The 18,695-nt window shown below is 41.8% G+C and overlaps 1 protein-coding gene across 1 annotated transcript in view; it reads left to right on the top strand.

Moving 5' to 3' along the window:
• C2H10orf67 (chromosome 2 C10orf67 homolog) overlaps positions 1-18,695 on the top strand; it is a 215,422-nt gene that overhangs the window by 137,484 nt on the left and 59,243 nt on the right. The window contains exon 7 of the mRNA XM_033932886.1: positions 9,367-9,425. Within this exon, the coding sequence (XP_033788777.1) occupies positions 9,367-9,425 (59 nt within the window). The remainder of the gene's footprint in view (positions 1-9,366; positions 9,426-18,695) is intronic.

Raw genomic sequence — 18,695 nt, 5'->3', positions numbered from 1 at the left:
AATGGAAGCCCAGAAGGGTGCCACGGGGGTCCCTAGTCAAAGATTTACCCTGTATTTTGGCAATTTGTTGTGGAAAGCTTACTTAAACTGTCAGGGGTCTTCCACAGTGGTGAAGGGGGCAAAGCTGTCAGCGCAGAAATTCCTGAGCAGGAGCCAGAGAAAGTCTGATGATGACTGTGGGTACTGTCCCAGAGTGAATTGTCCTTTCTAGGGGATTCGGGGTCACAAACAGAAACTGGAGGTCAGGAGACTGTAGTCCCCCTTGAGTAAGGGGAAGACCGAACAGTACGCTACCTATTTAAAGTGACAGCTTTGCTGGAGCTTATCCCAGAGTCGCTGCAGGAGTTAAGCTTGGAATCTCCGCAGTCTGCAGTGGTACAGTATGCGCTGGCATTGGCTCCCTTCTGATGTCACTTCCTACCTACATATTCTGATTTATTCAGCTCACAGGAGATTCTTCCAATTCCATTTGCTGGGGAGACACTTCCAGTTCTCTGCCCTTCCATTTGGGCGGAATGTGGCGCTGCACACCCTCACTAAGGTAATTGTGCTATTGGTGGCTCATCTCCGAAAGAAGGGAATTCAAGAGCATCCCTACTTGGATAATATGCTGATCAGGGCCCCATTCAAAATAGAAGGAGAGAGTGCAGTAAGTAGTCCAGTTGTTGCAGGACTTGGGTTGGATTATCAATTTCTGCAAGAGTCACTTAGATCCAGTTCAACAATTAGAGTATTTGGGAATATGCTTCGACATGGCGGATGGCCAGGACTTTCTTCCTGAGCCACGCAGATGGAAGCTTAGGAAATAGATCTCCGACTTCTTGATGATGCCAGCACCTTTGGCATGGCACTGTCTCCAGATACTAGGTTTTATGACAGCAATCATAGAATACATCTGTTGTCCTGCTGGTCCCCACAGATGTATTCACTTCAGAAGTCACTGGAATGGACCATAGAGGCTCAGCGGTGGCTGAGACTGGCAAGGGGCATGCCTCTCCACATCTCCTCTTGGGTGATTTTGATGACCAATGCCATTCTACGGCTGTGGAGGAAATTGTCATGGGCATATAATTCAAGGCCAATGGACTCTCTTGCAGAAGAAGTTGTCCATAAATCATCTGGAGCTACAGGCCATTCAGCTTACCTTACAAACTCTGGTAAATACCTGAAAGGCAAAGCGGTCAGGGTGTTCTCAGACAATGCCATGGTGATGGTTTATGTCAGTCGACATGGAGGCATCAGAAGGGCTGCATTGAGCCTGGATGCCAAGCTGCTATTGAATTGGACAGAGATCCATCTGCAAGTGATAGCGGCTTATGTAGCGGGAATAGACAATATGCAAGCCGATTAACTCAGCAGGAAAATCTTAGAACCATGGGAGTGGTCACTATCCAAGAGGGCATTCTACTGCATAGTGGGATGTTAGGGGCCTCCGATAAGCTGCCTCATGGTGTTGGTGGACAACAAGAAAGTGGCTCAGTTTTTCAACAGAAGAGCTGAACCAGGTAGCGATGGCTTAAATGCTCTGGGCCAACATTGGCCAACGCAAGGTCTGCTGAACGTGTTTCCCCCATGGCCCATGATAGGCCAAGTCATCTGTTGGATAGAGAATCATCCTGTACATATGATCCTAGTGGCTCCAGATTGGCCACTTCAGCTGTGGTATGGGGACTTGATGCTTCTACAAAGAGACAAAGATCATAGGCTACCGGTTTACACACAGCCCTAGTTCAGAAATGTTTTTTGGAGATCATTATTGCTACCCTCCTTAGAGCAAAGAGACCAGCAACAGTCTCGGCTTATGCTAAGGCCTGGAGGTTGTTTCAGAAGTGATGCACAAATGATCAAGTAGATCCTTGGGGAGCTCCAGTGTCAGTGGTTTTGTCTTTTCTGCAAGCCAGTGTAGAAAAAGGGTGATGGCAGCAGGATCTCTCAAAGTGCAAGTTGAAATTCTGAAACCACTTTAGGTAAGAATTTAGGATAAGTACGAAAGACCACCTTGTCATGATGAAACACAGTGAAAGGTAGATCAGCAACTAAAGCTTGTAGCTCACTGACTCTTCGAGCAGTTGTGAGTTCAATGAGAAACACTACTTTTCAAGTGAGGTATTTCAGATGATCCGTAGACATTGGTTCAAATGAAGGCTTCATTAACTGAGCAAGAACAATATTGAGATCCCAACCACTGGAGGTGGTTTGAGAGGAGGTTTGACATTGAAAAGTCCTTTCATGAATTTGGAAACCATCGGATGAGCAGAGAGGGGTTTCCCTTCAATAGGCTGATGGAAAGCAGCAATTGCACTGAGATAGACTCGGATAGATGTAGACTTGAGGACAGAGGTAGATAAGTGCAAAAGATAATCTAGAACAGAAGATAAGGAGGAATGTTGAGGCTCCTTATCATGAGAGATGCATCACGTAGAAAATCTAGTCCATTTTTGGTGGTAGCATTGTCTAGGTTGAGAAAACTGAAGAGGAGTTATGTTGAGAGGTTTCGCTAAGCTGGCTGGCCATCATCGGCTTTGGCTGAACAGACTTGCCACAAGAACAGAAGTGTGTATGAAAGACACGTGGGCCTGATCCAGCACAGCGCTGGGAAAGATATGTGTTTATCATAACAGTATTAGTAACATTATATACTGGCACACAATCCGGATGCAGTCCAACTACATTAGCGGGAAGCGATTTTATGGTCGCTCCCGACACAGCTGTTCTTTAGAAGTTTAGAGTAGGGCTCCCAGTGCAGGTGGATGGAAAATTATTGAAATATTTGAAAAGTATTTATTATTGAAAAAATATTTATAAAGGTAGGAATACTTGGAGAAGGGTTTTTTTTATGTCGTTGAGGTAACTCTAAGGGCCCCAGCCCCGAAGCCCTTTAAATCTCTATGGGCTTCGGGGCCTTATCGCGCAGCAGCCGCTAGCACGGCTTTGTAAAACAGGCCCTAAGAGTAGCCTGAATGCTTATAAAATTAGCAGCAGGCACGAGTCTGAGGCTTTTTCTCCCCCTTTACAAGATTCCTGAAGCATAGTAGTGGCTTTTTGAGTTTTAAGTCCACAGTGCGTTGTTGAGCCTTAGGAAGAGGTTTAAAATTATGCTCTTGTAAAGGAGTAAAAAGTGAAATCTCTTTTTTTGAGAACAGGATTTGCACTAAGGGTATTTGAGATTTTTGATTCTTTGTGTTTATCCCATGCAATTCTGAATTCCATCTCTTTTTATGCCAGTATAATCATATAAAATGCTTCTTATAAAATTATTCTTTACATACAAGTGTATGCGAAGACAAGAACTTAAGCAGTTTTATGTGAAACTGGTCTGTATTTGGGGATGGGTCCTGGGCAGAGCACATGCAGAATCAGGATTTACACATGTACTGTATAAAATATTCTCTGCTTAACATATTGTATGCAAGTACATTTACACTTACTCTTGAGCTGGTATAAAGAACATGAGGTCATTTGACCTGTAATTGCTGCAAAAGTTTTGCTAGTATCTTATAAAAAGATATAGATGCCAATGTGTCCTTGTAAAATAGGTTATAAATTGACATCTTCTTGCCCTTTCAACCTAGGTAAACTTTTGTAAAATACTTATTCCAAGTCTGTTTTACAGTATAAGACACATAGGCCACAATGAGGGTAATTTCATAATTGGACGCCTCCATTTAAGCATTTTAGGGCCGTGCAATAGGAGCCTATTCTATCACAGAACCTAGGCATCTAGGCTCCATTATAGAATATAGTATTAGCATAACATGGCATCGGCATGCCTATCATTTAGGCCCCTATACTTACATAAGAACATAAGAACTGCCTTCTCCGGATCAGACCTTCGGTCCATCAAGTCCGGCGATCCGCACACGCGGAGGCCCTGCCAGGTGTACACCTGGCGTAATTTATAGTCCATCAAATCCTTATATGCCTCTCTTAAGGAGATATGCATCTAGTTTGCTCTTGAAGCCTAGGATGGTCGATTCTGTCATAATCTCCTCTGGGAGAGCATTCCAGGTGTCAACCACTCTCTGAGTAAAGCAGAACTTCCTGACATTAGTCCTGAACCTGTCCCCCCTCAGCTTCATTACATGTCCTCTAGTCCGTGTCAAATTGGACAATGTAAATAATCTTCTCTGCTCTATTTTGTCGATTCCTTTCAGTATTTTGAAGGTCTCGATCATATCCCCACGCAGTCTCCTTTTCTCAAGGGAGAACAATCCTAGTGTTATAAGTCTGTCCTCGTATTCCAGTTTCTCCATACCCTTCACCAGTTTTGTTGCTCGTCTCTGCACCCTCTCCAGCAGCTTTATATCCTTCTTTAGGTAGGGGGACCAATGTTGGACACTGTATTCCAAGTGTGGTCTGACCATTGCCCTATAAAGCGGCATTATAACTTTCTCTGATCTACTCGAGATTCCTTTCTTTATCATGCCCAACATTCTATTTGCCTTCTTTGCCGCTGCCGCGCATTGTGCCGACGGCTTCAGGGTCCTATCTATCAGTACACCCAGGTCCTTTTCTTGTTCACTCTTCCCCAGAGTTGCACCTGACATTGTATACTCGTATTCCTTATTTTTATTGCCTAAATGCATTACCTTGCATTTCTCCACATTGAACTTCATCTGCCATTTCTCCGCCCATGTTTCTAACCGACACAAGTCGCTCTGGAGTTTCTCTCTATCCTCCTGCGATCTGATTGCCCGGCATAGTTTTGTATCGTCTGCAAACTTGATGATCTCACTGGATGTTCCTTCCTCCAGGTCATTGATATAAATATTAAAAAGGATCGGCCCAAGTACCGAGCCCTGGGGTACACCACTAGTCACTTTCTCCCAGTCGGAGAACTTCCCATTTATGCCCACTCTCTGCTTTCGGTTTTCCAGCCATTTGCCTATCCATCTTTGTATATCCCCCTCTATGCCATGGCTTTGTAGTTTCCTGAGAAGTCTTTCGTGTGGAACTTTGTCGAACGCTTTCTGGAAGTCCAAGTATATTATGTCCACAGGCTTCCCACTATCAATTTGCTCGTTCACGGTCTCGAAAAATTGGAGTAAATTAGTCAAACATGATTTCCCTTTCCTGAATCCATGTTGACTGGGTTTCATCAAGTCGTATGCGTCCAAGTGCCGGACTATGCTATCCTTGATCAGTGCTTCAACCATCTTGCCAGGGACAGACGTAAGACTAACAGGTCTATAGTTGCCCGGTTCCCCTCTCGATCCTTTTTTGAAAATTGGGGTGACGTTCGCTATCCTCCAGTCGTCCGGTATCTGTCCAGTTCTGATTGTCAGGTTTGCAAGTTTTTGCAATAACTCTCCGATTTCAAACTTCAATTCCTTTAAGACTCTCGGATGAATCCCATCCGGTCCAGGGGATTTGTCACATTTAAGTTTGTCGATCTGAAAGTATATCTGGTCTAAGTCCACTTCAACTGTGGTGAGGCTGTCTTCTATTTCTCCTGCAAACACTTTCTCCGCTTCAGGTATTGTTGAGGTGTCCTCCTTCGTAAAGAGTTGCCAGAAGTGCAGGCACCTAAATGCGGTAAAGATGTATGTAACATACAATACTCTATAGGTTGCAGGCATAAGTGGGAACTCTATCTACATCCTGCCTATCATTTGTCCTGTGTATGCCCTGCTTGCAAGTGCATAGTATGTAAATTAAGGAGATATTTGCAGAATGACATTTAGGCAGGATACTAGCATTTATGAAGTACTAAAAGTTCGCATTTTAACACCTCAGTTAATTTGACAGTTACGTGTGTAACTGACAATATTCTATATTCTTAGGGCCTGATTTTATATATGATGCCTAAATTGGTAGGTGCCTATAGAAAGGCACCTACTGCATGTCATAAAAAGTTAGGCGCTGTTTAAAGAATCACACATCGAAATCAAGTTAGACATCGATAGGCATCATAATGTTAGGTGCTGGCAAATTAGACTAGGGTTTTCATAGCCTAAAATGCCAGTGCCTAACTCTATCCACACCCAAATTCTGCCCCTAACTATGCCTTCTTTTTGGGTAGGTGCCTAAGTGGGGTTTTTTTGGGGGAGGGGGGGTGTTTAGGGGGGGTTTCCAAGATGCTGGCAAGTTTGCTGCGAGTTGTGGTGCCTACCACCTCTTATTTTTTGTTTTATTTTCTGTTATTTTTGTATCCTTTTATTTTTAACATTCTAGGTTATTTTTTTTCATTCTTTTAATTTAGTCTGATTTTTTATCCTTACGTATTCATTTTTGTCCTTAACTGAAACACCCGTTCTTGGCCGTTAACGGCTGCATTCCACTGCTTCATGTCGGGCCATTCCCTTCATATTGGGCTGAAGTCTGCTTTAGGCCTTCTTTCTCGGCGGGAGAGATGAGAGCGGCGAGAGATTGGGGAGGTGGCAGGAGATCTGCGCTCATCAGCGCTATTGACCTGTCATCAGGCCCTGCCCTGCACATTGGGCGAGGTCTCCTTTAACGGCTAAAGCTGGTGATGCATTCCGGGGGATTGGCCTTCATGGAAGCGGATGTCCCTGAGTTTGCAGCCCAGTTTAATAGGAGAGATGACAATGATGGAATCACTATGCTTCCCTGCTGCTGACCCACAGCGTTGGGCCCTGCCTGCCCTGCAGCTTCGGTGGCATCCCGTAGACCTGTTCCAATGCTGATGCTGAGATGCTGTCATCATTTTTGCCGTGATGCCAACCTCGCATGGAGTGGAAGTGTTAATGACTATATTGCACTAATTGTGCAGACTAGAATCTTATAAAAGTAGCTTTCTCCATCTGTGCCGAAGTCTTGACTGGATTTAATGGCAGGCCTCTCCAGAGACGTTTCTTCAGGACTATTTTCAGAGTTTGTTTGTTTTTATTTACTTTCATTTTATTCTTTTTTTAAATCTTTTTTTTCTCTCTTTTTATTTTTAATTATTTGAATTGTACCTTTCCCTTACCATTTTAATAATTGTTTACTCAGGTACTTTAGCTAGATTGTGAGCCTTTGGGACAGATAGGGAAGTTCTAACTGCCTAATTTTATTTTATTGTAAACCACTTAGATCTGTAATATACTTAAGCAGGACAGCAAATGTTAATAAAACATAAGCATAAACACCTACCAAGTTAGGCACCTACCCCAAAATTAATTTTTTGAATTAGATTTAAATCGTGCTGTTCTATTAACAGCATCAATTGAACCAATTAAAAAATTAAGTTAGGCTCCTAGATTGGCTAGGCGTGCTGATCTTGGATTCTAATGGCAAGCACTTTTTATACAATTAGGGCCTTAATGCATAAGTATTAGGCAGGTCCCTGACGTATCCATGACCTTCCCATACCTACACCTTAGGACTAGATGCACTAAAGATAGTGACTCGATCACTGTTGGCCGATTCTCCAGTAGTGATTTGATGCGCTATCAAGTTTGCATGGCTCAGTAAGTGATTGATACTATACAGAGCCCTAACAGCAGTGAGAGGGGACGCAGCCGGTAGAGATGATGGAGACAGAGACTGTGTCTGATTTCAAGAAAACCTTGGATCTCTTAGAGAGAGGAAGAGATAATGGTTACTGCGAATGGGCAGGCTGGATGGGCCATTTGGCCTTTATCTGCCATCATGTTTCTATGTTTTTTTTAAATGGCACAGATGTGTGTGTGTGTTATACACACAAACTTGATAGTGAATCAATCGCTGTTTGAAAATCGGCCAGAGAATCGACCAATAGCGATTGAGTCGCTATCTTTAGTGAATCTGGGCCTAAGGGTGGTTATATGTAATGGCAAATTAGTGCCAATTAGCACCACTTAATTCCAGTTATAGCCTATTATCGGTAGTTAGTGACAATTAGCACCTAATTTAACAACAAAGTTATGCATGTAGCTGACATTCTATAATATACTGTGCAAATTAGCACACTGAGCATGAAAATGTGCGTGCAAGATTTTAGAATTAGGGGGATGTGTCTTTATAAAATGCAAGCAGAAATCCTGCAGAAATCACAGCTAATCTACAGCTGCAGATCTTTATGCCTGTGTATACATTATGATTCCACCCATACTCTGCCCAAACTCCTCTCCTATACCTATGAGCTGTGTGCATTCTTGTCATCATGTGCACTTTTATGCCTGGCATTTTATAATAGTCCTCCTTTGTATATTAGGGTGAAAGTATGTAAAGAATGACACGGTGGCTGTTACCCACCAAAATGATGGGGGGAGAAAAAAGTGCTCACTGCGGGTACGGGACAAGGCCATCCACTGCCCTGTGGAGTGGTGAATGGCCTTGTCTCTGCAGTTAAGGGAGAGAACGTGCATGGTCACCTCCCTCCTTCTTACCTACCAACCGCATCTATCTTCCTCCCTTCTTCCCCCTTAGCTTTGTGGCAATTTAGTTTAATTTATGCAGGCCGCCGGAGCCTGCCTGAAGTCGCTTGCATCTGTGGGCGGAAGCTTCTCCTCTGATGCAACCGGAAGACTAAAAAAATCCCCCAACTGAATCCAATTTCTTCAAAGCCAATTTGTGATATTCTCCCAGTTATAGCTGTCCCTAGGTTCTCTACAGAACAGTAATTACAGACTGGTAGGTAAATACTCTCTTAAAATAATGATTTAGCAGTGCATGCAATACAGTGATTATCTGATAGAAGGTAAGTAGCATTACTTGCTCTGTAAACTATTAAAGTATTACATAGCTGAGAGGGAATAGAGTTTTGTTTTGAGCATTTTGAAGGCTCAATTGCATCCCGGTGATATGGAAAAAAATCATTTTATTGTAAAGAGTGTATTCAGTTTATAGCAAAATATTTTCTTTAATCATGGACTTCAACACTATGAATTTGATGTTTGTTTATGCTGACAAAATGTTTATTTTAATATTTGCAAGTCATTGACAGAGAAAACACTATCAGTCACCTGTTTTTATGTAGAAAAACAGATTTTTGAATATTTAGTTGAACTAGACATAGTGATACTTGGGTATTAATTAGACTTAGACCTTCTAGCTTATGGCTATTTATCATTTGATTTAATGGTTCTTATCATCTTTTGAAATAGTGTTCTTTGAGTAAGAAAGAACCACCTGCTAAAGCACTTTATATTGGCTGTGACTAACAGCAAGGATGTCCAGTTTTGGTATTGATGAAAAGCAGTGAGCGTTCCCAGCCACACTTGGCTCTTGAACTTACTTCTTAATCTGTATCTGACCAGCAGGCTGAGCAGCAGGAAGAAGGCAGTGAATGTCAAGGGCAGTTGTGAAGGTCACATTTAAGCTTGGACTTTTGGCCACTGTGCATTCCTCTGGGGTTTGCAGACTGACCTCATGTTCATAATATCAATACATGCATATAAGCATGTAATTTCATTGTCTGTCTTTCTTTCCTTTTATTTTCAGATACAGATATGGTAAATGTGAAGAAGAAACTGGATAAAGATCAAACTACCATTGTAATGGTACTATAGTTTTTCAAATTAAATAATAACCGATTTATAGTACAGCAATAGCTTGTCTATAGCAATTTAGTGTATTGTTTTCCTTAACATTTAAAAAAGTTAATAGAAATACATATCATACATTTTCACTGAATATTAAGGCATAATTTAGCCGTTGACAATCTGCGCATAGAAAAATTCTGACCACCACCAACTGAATATCTGGGAGTCTGTAAATAATATAACTTTAAACTTTTCATTTTGCAAAATTTTACTGATTTTTATCCATGATTTGTTTTCACTGTTGATGCTAGTGTTATTGTACTTTTAGGTAAAGTTTTATACTTAATGCATGCTAAATGCAAAATTTAACATCCATAATTAGCATTTGTAAACCACTGTGATCCATGTGCTAGAAATGACTGTACATCAATAAATAAATGAACATAAACATAAGTGCAAAGCCAATGTGTTAATTGATGGGGACATTCCCAGCATGTTCCTATATGGTTACACAGAAAAGTTATATACTGTGTATTAACGTGCTTATTTCAGAAGCATAAATTGGCACTTAAACACTTATCTTGCATAAATATATAAGTTCTGATTTTACAAAGCCAGGTTATATATACAAGATATATCTAAAATTGAAGAATGTATAAATGGCAGGGCATAGTTTTGGGCAGAACTAAAGCAGGTCTAAGAAATGAAAGTTTATTCCCTGTTTCAGAAGGGGAATTAATGTCTATATCTTAACAGACTGACATTGAGATTTACACCTGCTATCTAGGATGGCTAGGTATTAGAAAAATGCTTTTATTGGGTAATAGTGCTCCACTACAGGGATTAGGAGAGATTTCCCATAATCATCAAGTGTTTGATATTCCCACCTCCACTCTTCCAATATCCAAACTGGGAAAGGATACTAGGTTCTTTGATAGCTTCAGGAAATGGCTAAGATAAATATTTATTTGCCTTCATATGACTTATGTTGCTATTTTATAACACAAACATTTATGTGCTCATTTTGACCCATTGACATTTTAGACATTTCGGACCAGATTCTGTATAGGATACCCAGGACGGGCATCCTATACAAAATCAGGCCTACGCCCACCCATACTAAACCCGATTCTGTAACCGACGTCCATGTTACAGACGCCGGTTACAGAACTGGGTTACTTTAGACGTGGCCGCTATACTTAATCGCGGCAAGGATCTCCCTGCTGCAATTAGTATAGCAGCCTTGGCTATGGCCGCCAGTCTCCACTCCCTCCCCCTGTCTTGGCTTCTAATCTGATTGCAGCAATGAGATTCCCTTGCCATGATCAGATCAGTGGCCGTGTCTATCTGAAATGTAGACCATTTGATGGCCTACATTTCAGGTGTCTATTGCGGCCTAGGGAGATGCCTAGGGCCGCCTAAACTTGCCTAAGGCCATTTCCGTGTGAAACCATGCCCACACCTGGCCTTAGATGAGCTTAAGCAGACCTACACACCTACCTAGGCTCGCAAAAATGCCTACAATATAGGCAACCCTCCTTGGGGCTTTTTTTTTTTAACGTGCGTCCCAATTGGCTGGCTAGACAGAGGTAGGATGCCTTCTGCCACCTACAATCGAGATAACATTTAAATAATTTGCCCCTAAGTGCCTGACAGTGAAGTATACATTTAAATAGCTGGAATACCCATGAGCTTGCACATCCCCTCTATGAATGCCCCCTTTCTATCTACATGCTAGAATACTTAAGTGCCAAGACATAGAATAGTACCTAAGTACTAATTGATTTTCACCACTGTTTTGGCATGTAACTGCCATTTTAGCACCTAAATGTTGGCGCACTATAAAGAATGAGGGGTAACTAGATTAAAAAAAGGCTCTGGAGTGCCAAGTCTTCTACCTTACTCCCACACTCAAGTTAATATAATCAGAGTCTCCCCTTTTCCCCCATTTTAAAATTATTTACTGTATTTCACAGTTTTCAACCCATACCTGTGTATATATGAGCAAAACATTTTCAGTTAGAAATTGTGAATACTTTAAAAATATATTATTTAAACAGAAAGTAGAATAACATGTTTACTTTATTCCTAGTTTAATGATGGTAGACAAGTATTTTGTAAGTGGCTGCATTTTGCAAATTGTTTACACTTCAAACTTGTTTCAATAGAACAAGGTTCAAACTGGATTGTGAAAGTCTGGTAGTCTACTATGGCTGATTTCAGTGACTGCCAATTTGATAGTTGTTGCTTTGTTGAATTCTTAGCAAGATACATAACATCGATCCAATTAAAGGTATCTAGGTGAACTGTTGAGATCTCAGCATTTACAGTCTCAAAACTCTTGTATATATTTAAATGCTATTTACTGTATATAATTCTCGTTAGATATTCGAGTAATAACTTCCTATGCAGTCTTTCGTAAAAGGCTGAAGTGTTCGTTATTTCAAAAGTTTCTTTTAGAAGGTTAGGTTCAAGTCTTTTTATGATATTTTTTGTTTAGTGAATTGATAGATTAAATATTGTAACCCACTATGAAGTTGGGAGGATTTGACGGGATATAAAAACATAGCATAGTATAGCAAAAATGTCACCTGCAGAAAAAAATTTTCCCCAGTATTTATATTGTATAATGTTTTGTCTTTTTGTTTTGTTTTGTTTTGTTCTGCGTTAGTAGCTGTAGCATATGTAAACCTACACATTGCAACATGCTTTCTATCAGCGTATTCTTTCAAAGCTCTTAACATCATTGTGGGATGGGAGTGCCATTCTGCAAGCTTAAATAGTTCCTCATTGTTAACTTGTTCAGTGTTGTTCAGGGGAAAATAAATGTCCCATTGTGGAGGAAATGCCCCATTGTTGAATGGTTGTTTCTCTTTAAAGATTTATGTGGTCATGTTCCTCCCTCCTAAAGTTGTTTTCATCACAGAAGAGATGCCCCACCACAGAGAAATTCAAACAAAGATTTTCTTGGTGCAAGGGTGATATACCAGAGACTCTTGTCACTGATATTGTTCCTCTTTGCTGAGAGACAGAGAACCCTTGTTGAAAAGATATGCTTTGTGTGGATCACTTGTTAAATGTTCCTAATCTAATCTAATCTAATCTTCCATTTGTGAGTCGCACAAACCTATAGAAGCTCAAGGCAAAAGCAGAACTTTTAAGCGCTTTCTTTACCAAGTTTCAGCTAAAGACAGTCAGATCAGTGTTCAACCATGGTAGTGTGCATGTTTTTATAAGTACTGACCACAGCACAGCATATAAAAAATATACATTCAGTGCTGCTATCTGGGTAGGCGACAACACTGAATATATGTAGAGACATACACTGCTGACTAGCTATACTGACAGCAGCAATATTCAGGCCCTGTTGAGGAAAGTCTGCCCTGAAAAGACAAAAACATAGTAACTTGAAAATATAAATATGAAAAAAGTTTAAAAAAAACATGACTTCTATGAATAAATCCCATGATGTAATTCTTGACAAAAACTAATGCGTTACTTTGTTCTGGCTTAACACATCTCCAGTTTCTCAAGAGATACTGTGTTTTGGACTTTTGCTATAGGCTTGAAAATGCATCCAAATGTTAAATAGCTTCCTGTAATAAGGTAGACACGTCGGAGGGTGTGAACAACATAAGGCAGGAACTGGCGAAGCTTGAAGAATGGTCTGGTAATTGGTAACTAAGAGTTAATGCTAAAAAATGAAGGGTCATGCATTTGGGCTGCAAAAATTCAAAAGAACAGTATACACTTCTCCCTCCGAATCCGCGGTTTCAGTATCCGCAGGTTCGGTTATTCGTGATTTAAAAAATAATAATAATAAAGCAGCATTCCAGACCTTACCTGCCTCCCTCCTGCCTTCCCCCTGGCATCCTGGACCTTATCTTGTGGTCTAGTGGGCTTTCGGGGCAGAAGCGATATTCCTACGCTCCTGCCCTGTGCAGATCACTCATAGGAAATGGCTACAGTGAGCTCCCATCGTAGTCTCAAGAGACTACAGGAACTCATGGCAGCCATTTCCTATGAGTGATCTGCATGGGGCAGGAGCGTAGGAAGATTGTTCCTGCCCCGAAAGCCCGCTAGACCACCAGGTAAGGTCCAGGATGCCAGGGAGAAGGCAGGAGGGAGATGGAGGTGGGTCAGAGCCAGCCAAAAAGTTATTCACAAATTTTCAACATTCTCGGGTCGGCTCTGCCCCTAACCTCCGCGAATACTGAGGGAGAAGTGTAGTACAGGAGGTGAAGAACTTCTGTGCACAGAAGAAGAACGGGACTTGGGAGTGTCTCAGGTTGGCAAAACAGGTAGAAGATACTTTGGATGCATAAGGAGAGAAATGGCCAGAAAGAAAAGGGAGGTGATAATGCTATTGTATAAGTCTTTGGTGAGGCCCCATTACGAATACTATATGTAATTTTGAAGACTGCACCTTCAAAAATATATGAATAGGATGGAATTGGTCCAGAGGGCTGTCATAAATCATATGGGGACAGTCTTAGAGAACTTAATATGTATACTCTGGAAGAAAGAGGGAGATATGATAGAGACGTTTAAATATCTCTGTTGTGTTAATGTACAAGAGGTAAGTCTTTTTCAACTGAAGGAATACTCCAGAAGGAGAGGGCATAGAATGAAATTAAGAGGTGATAGGCTCAGAAGTAATGTAAGAAAATACTCCATGGAGGTGTATCCAGGATCAGGACCAACTGTGTTCCTTCACCCATTCATGTTCATGGCGTTTCCGGGAGTGGTGGAGGTCTCTAGCTGAGGCATTGGACCTGAGAAGCAGTCAGAAGGCCATCATTCCAGGTTCCAAGTTTTGTTGAGACAGAGGATCTCCCTGTAAGCTGTTTCAGCTTCCATCTTGCAGCTCCCAGCACACAGCTTGGCACAGTAACAGGCTGACAGCTTGTGAGATCGATTTGGGGGGGTCTCCAAATTTGGATTTTCTGTGGTTTGGAAGTTAGTGCTAGGTCCCCCCACCCCAAAAATCCTAAAATCGCCATGTTTAGGGAGGTTTTGGTGATTTTCCCATGGCAGCTATCTTGTATTTTCATGATATGATTTAAAAATTATTTTCTGCCTCTACAAGCGTCATTTTTGCAAGAAAATAGATGGACTTGTTTTAAACTTTGATACAAACTGCAAATAAAGGATTTCTGACCATTCGGTTGGATTTGACATCTCTAGTGCCTCTTCTTGTTGGATTTCCACATGCCGTGCAGCACATGAGCAGGAGGATGTGGCATTAGTCTTAGCCCCCTCTACCCCTGTGGGGGGTTCTACCACTCAGTCCATCTGGGGCCATTCGAAAAAGGTGAAAGCAGGCCCAGGGAACCATTCAAGCACGTCCCTAGTGAAACGCAGCTGCAATTCGGCAACTAATGCCCACAAATCCTCCAAGAGGGACTCACAGGAGGTGGCTGTCCCTTTGGATCAGGGTTTCCCCCCCTGGAATTTATAAATATGCTCTTTCGGGCTTATATAGCCAAGAAAAATTTGCCAAATCCGCCTACAGTGGCATATCTGTTGGTGTTGGGGGTTCCTCCTTCCCAGGACATGGTTCCCCAGCAAAGGGATCCTGCACAGCTGAGGAACTATCTGCTGATAAACGATATGGATGATCCAGATGACCTGAACATGCCTTTGTGGGGGATTTGGCTGCGGTCACAGATCTCCATGATCCAGATCTAGGAGATGCTCCGGATCTATGGTGCAGTGACTTTTTTATTTATTTATTTAAAAAATTTCTATACCACTTATATCCAAACAGTTTGCAATCTTTACATACACAAAACCAGGATAAAACAACAAAATAAATCTTACAGAGAGTAAAATGATATAATACAGAAGCTTAGACACATCAAATAAGGGATAAATCTTATACAGTAAAACCTTGGTTTGCGAGCATAATTTGTTCCAGAAGCATGCTTGTAATCCAAATCACTCGTATAGCAAAGCAAATTTCCCCATAAGAAATAATAGAAACTCAGATGGATTTGTTCCACAACCCAAAAACTTTAATACAAAATACTATATGTACTTGTATTGCAAGACCAAGCTCATTTAGAACAGTCATTACACTCCTGCAGCATCAGAGACGGACGAACCATCGGCTCAGTTGTGATGATGTGACGCGTGTATATTGTATGTACTCATATTGCCAGATTTTGCTTGTTTAGAACAGTCACTACACTCTTGCAGTGTCAGAAAGAGAAGAACCATCGGCTCAGTTGTGATGTGTGTATACTGTATGTACTTGTATTGCAAGACATTGCTTGTATATCAATTAAAATTTAATCAAATGTTTTGCTTGTCTTGCAAAACACTTGCAAACCATGTTACTTGCAATCCAAGGTTTTACTGTAATTTAAAAGTTTCAAGTTCAAGTTTCAAATTTTATTTGATATACTGCTTAAAAAATTGTCTAAGCGGTTCACAGATTATAGTCATTAAAATCAAGGGGAAAACATTAAAAGAATGCTTTAGCAAATAAATGTGTTTTCAAAGATTTTTTGAAGGACTTCAAATATTTACATTGCCTCAAGGAACCACTCAAAACATTCCATAAACAAGGCCAAGCTACAGAGATCACTGCCATCCATGTTTTCTTATAGTTTACCACATGTGGATGCTCAAGTGATGACTTCATAGTTGATTGTGAGCACAATGAACGAGTTGGTAAATACTTCTTTTAAACATAGGAAAACTGCAGAAACATTTAGCCCAGGAACAGAAGTCATTACACCAATTGTTAAAAACATACTTGTTTGGTAAATTTTTTAATAATGGATTGTAATTCACTGTGAATGTCCAGTTTCTTTACTGTGTAAACCTCACAGAACTGAGAGATAGCTATTATGTTATGTATTACTGTCAAAACCTTATATTCAGTACGAAACATGACAGGCAACCAATGCTGCTGTTTCAACACTGGAGAAATATGTTGAAAGAGAGATACACCAGTGATCATTCTTGCATCCGTATTTTGGACCACTTGTAAAGCATGTACCTTAGATTTGGCCTTACCCAGAAATAGTGCATTGCAAAAATCCAATTTCACAATAACAAGACTTTGAATTACAATTTGAAAGTCTAATACAGACAACACTGGCTTAACTCTGCTAAGTATTCTCATCTACATAAATGCTCCTCTAACAACATGCAAAATATGTTTCTGCATTGTTAAATGACTGTCCAAATAAACATCAAGCAATCTCATACTTTGATAGGGATAGTTCGCGGCAGCACAATGCTCTCTCATGAGTAGCACTAAATCGCAGTCTTCCTCCTTCGCCACAGGGATGAACACAGTGTTTCTTCCTGAGTCATATCAGGAGAATCTTCATCTGCTGAGAAGTGTCTTCCTCAACATTCGAGCCCTGACAGCCTGGCAATACCTGCAGGTCTTGGGTTGATGGTTGTGACTATAGATGTTCCCTGGGTGAGAGCTCACTTGTGCCCACTACAAGACACGCCTATGTCTCGGAGTCCACAGAGGGATCCAATGCATGTGCCTTGGATGATGGAGGCTTGGCACAGTCTAGCCTGGTGGCTGAATCCTCTCTCTCTGTCCAGGGGAATTCCTCTCTGGATCTACACTTGGGTTGTCCTGATGATGGATGCCAGTCCTTACGGCTGTAGAGTGCTTTGCATGGATAGTCCGGTTCAGGGACATTGGTCCCCTTCTGAGAGAAAGTGGTTGATCATGTGGAACTTCAGGCAATCCAGCTGGCTCTCCTACACTTCAAGCGTGTACTCCAGAACCAGGCTGTTCGAATCTTCACAGACAATGCCACAGCGGTAGCCTATGTCAATCACCAAGGAGGCACCAGGAGCATACCTCTGCAACAGGAGGCTTAAATGCTCTTTTGCTGGGCAGAGCAGCATCTTCTGCCACTTTCTTCAGCCGGGGTGAACAATGTTCAGGCAGATTTTCTCAGTTGCAGACTCTGGATCCAGGGGAATGGCCCTTGTCCCAAACAATCTTCTGCTGTATAGTAGAGATGGGGTTGGCCGGTGTTCGACATGATAACATCAGCATCCAACGAAGGCAGGAAGCGAAGGATTGGACACCTTGGTGAAGCTGAGGCAACAGGATGATCTTCCCTATGTCTTTCCTCTGTGGCCTATGATAAGATGTCTTCTGAGAAGAATCAAAACGCACTGGGGTCAGGTGATTCTCGTGGCACCTAATTGGCTGAGGCATCTGTGGTATGCCAACCTCATTTGTCTGTAACTGTATCAGGGGCTTTAACTTCCCTGCCACTCCTACCTGCTTACACAGGGTCTCATAACCCTACACGATCTGGACCACTTTGACCTTACGGCCTGGCTATTGATAGCGCAGATTTAGTGCACAGCAGCTATTCAAAAGGAGTGATAACTACCATCTTACACAGCAAGCAGAAGTCAAATGTGGCAGCGTATGTGAAGGCTTGGAGGTGTTTTCAAGCTTGGTGTGCTTGGAAGAACGAAGACCCAAGCTCGACTTTGGTCCTGCTTATACTTGCCTTTCTTCAAAAAGGCCTGGAGAAGGAGCAATCTGAACCCTCAGTTGGCTTCCTGAGGGTTCAGATTGTCAGATTTTTTTGTCTCAGTCCCAAGCCCATGAGGGGCTCTCTGGCCACTCATCTGGATGTGGTCCAGTTTCTGAAGGCTGCATTGTGGTTTCGCTTTCCACAACGTACCCAACTTGGAACCTCACCCTACAAGCTGTTGGACCGGACTTCTTTGATGGATCTCACCATCAAGATGGTCTTCCCGGTAGCCATTACATCAGCCTGCAGAGTTTCCGAACTTCAGGCCTTGTCCTGCAGAGATCCTTTTCTTCAGATCACAGACTTCAGCGTGATCTTGTGCACTGTTCCCTCCTTTCTTCTGAAGTGGTTTCTAGTTTCCACATCAACCAGGAGGTGCAGTTGCCAGTCTTTGCGACCTTGGGTTCCGGTAAACATGACAGGATATTGAAATTGCTAGATGTGCACAGTCTTTTGCTGCAGTATTTAGAGATCACAAACAAGTTTCATCTGTCTGATCATCTGTTTGTGCTGGTTGGTCCAGTCCACAGGGGCAGACCAGTTTTGAAAGCTTCTATTGCCAGATGGATCTGCATGGCCATTTCTTCCGCCTATATCAGAGCCAGAAAGTGGCCTCGGTAAAGGCACTCCACTCAGGTTTTTGCCTCCTCATGGGCAGAATCTTTGGTAGTTTCCCCTGAAGAGATTTGCAGGGCTGCCACTTGGTTCTCATTGTATACCTTTACAAAGTTTTACAGGACAGACATGGTAG

Source organism: Geotrypetes seraphini, chromosome 2 (assembly GCF_902459505.1).
Source record: "Geotrypetes seraphini chromosome 2, aGeoSer1.1, whole genome shotgun sequence".
In the NCBI taxonomy this organism is placed as follows: domain Eukaryota; kingdom Metazoa; phylum Chordata; class Amphibia; order Gymnophiona; family Dermophiidae; genus Geotrypetes; species Geotrypetes seraphini.
This window is presented reverse-complemented; position numbering and strand designations above follow the sequence as displayed.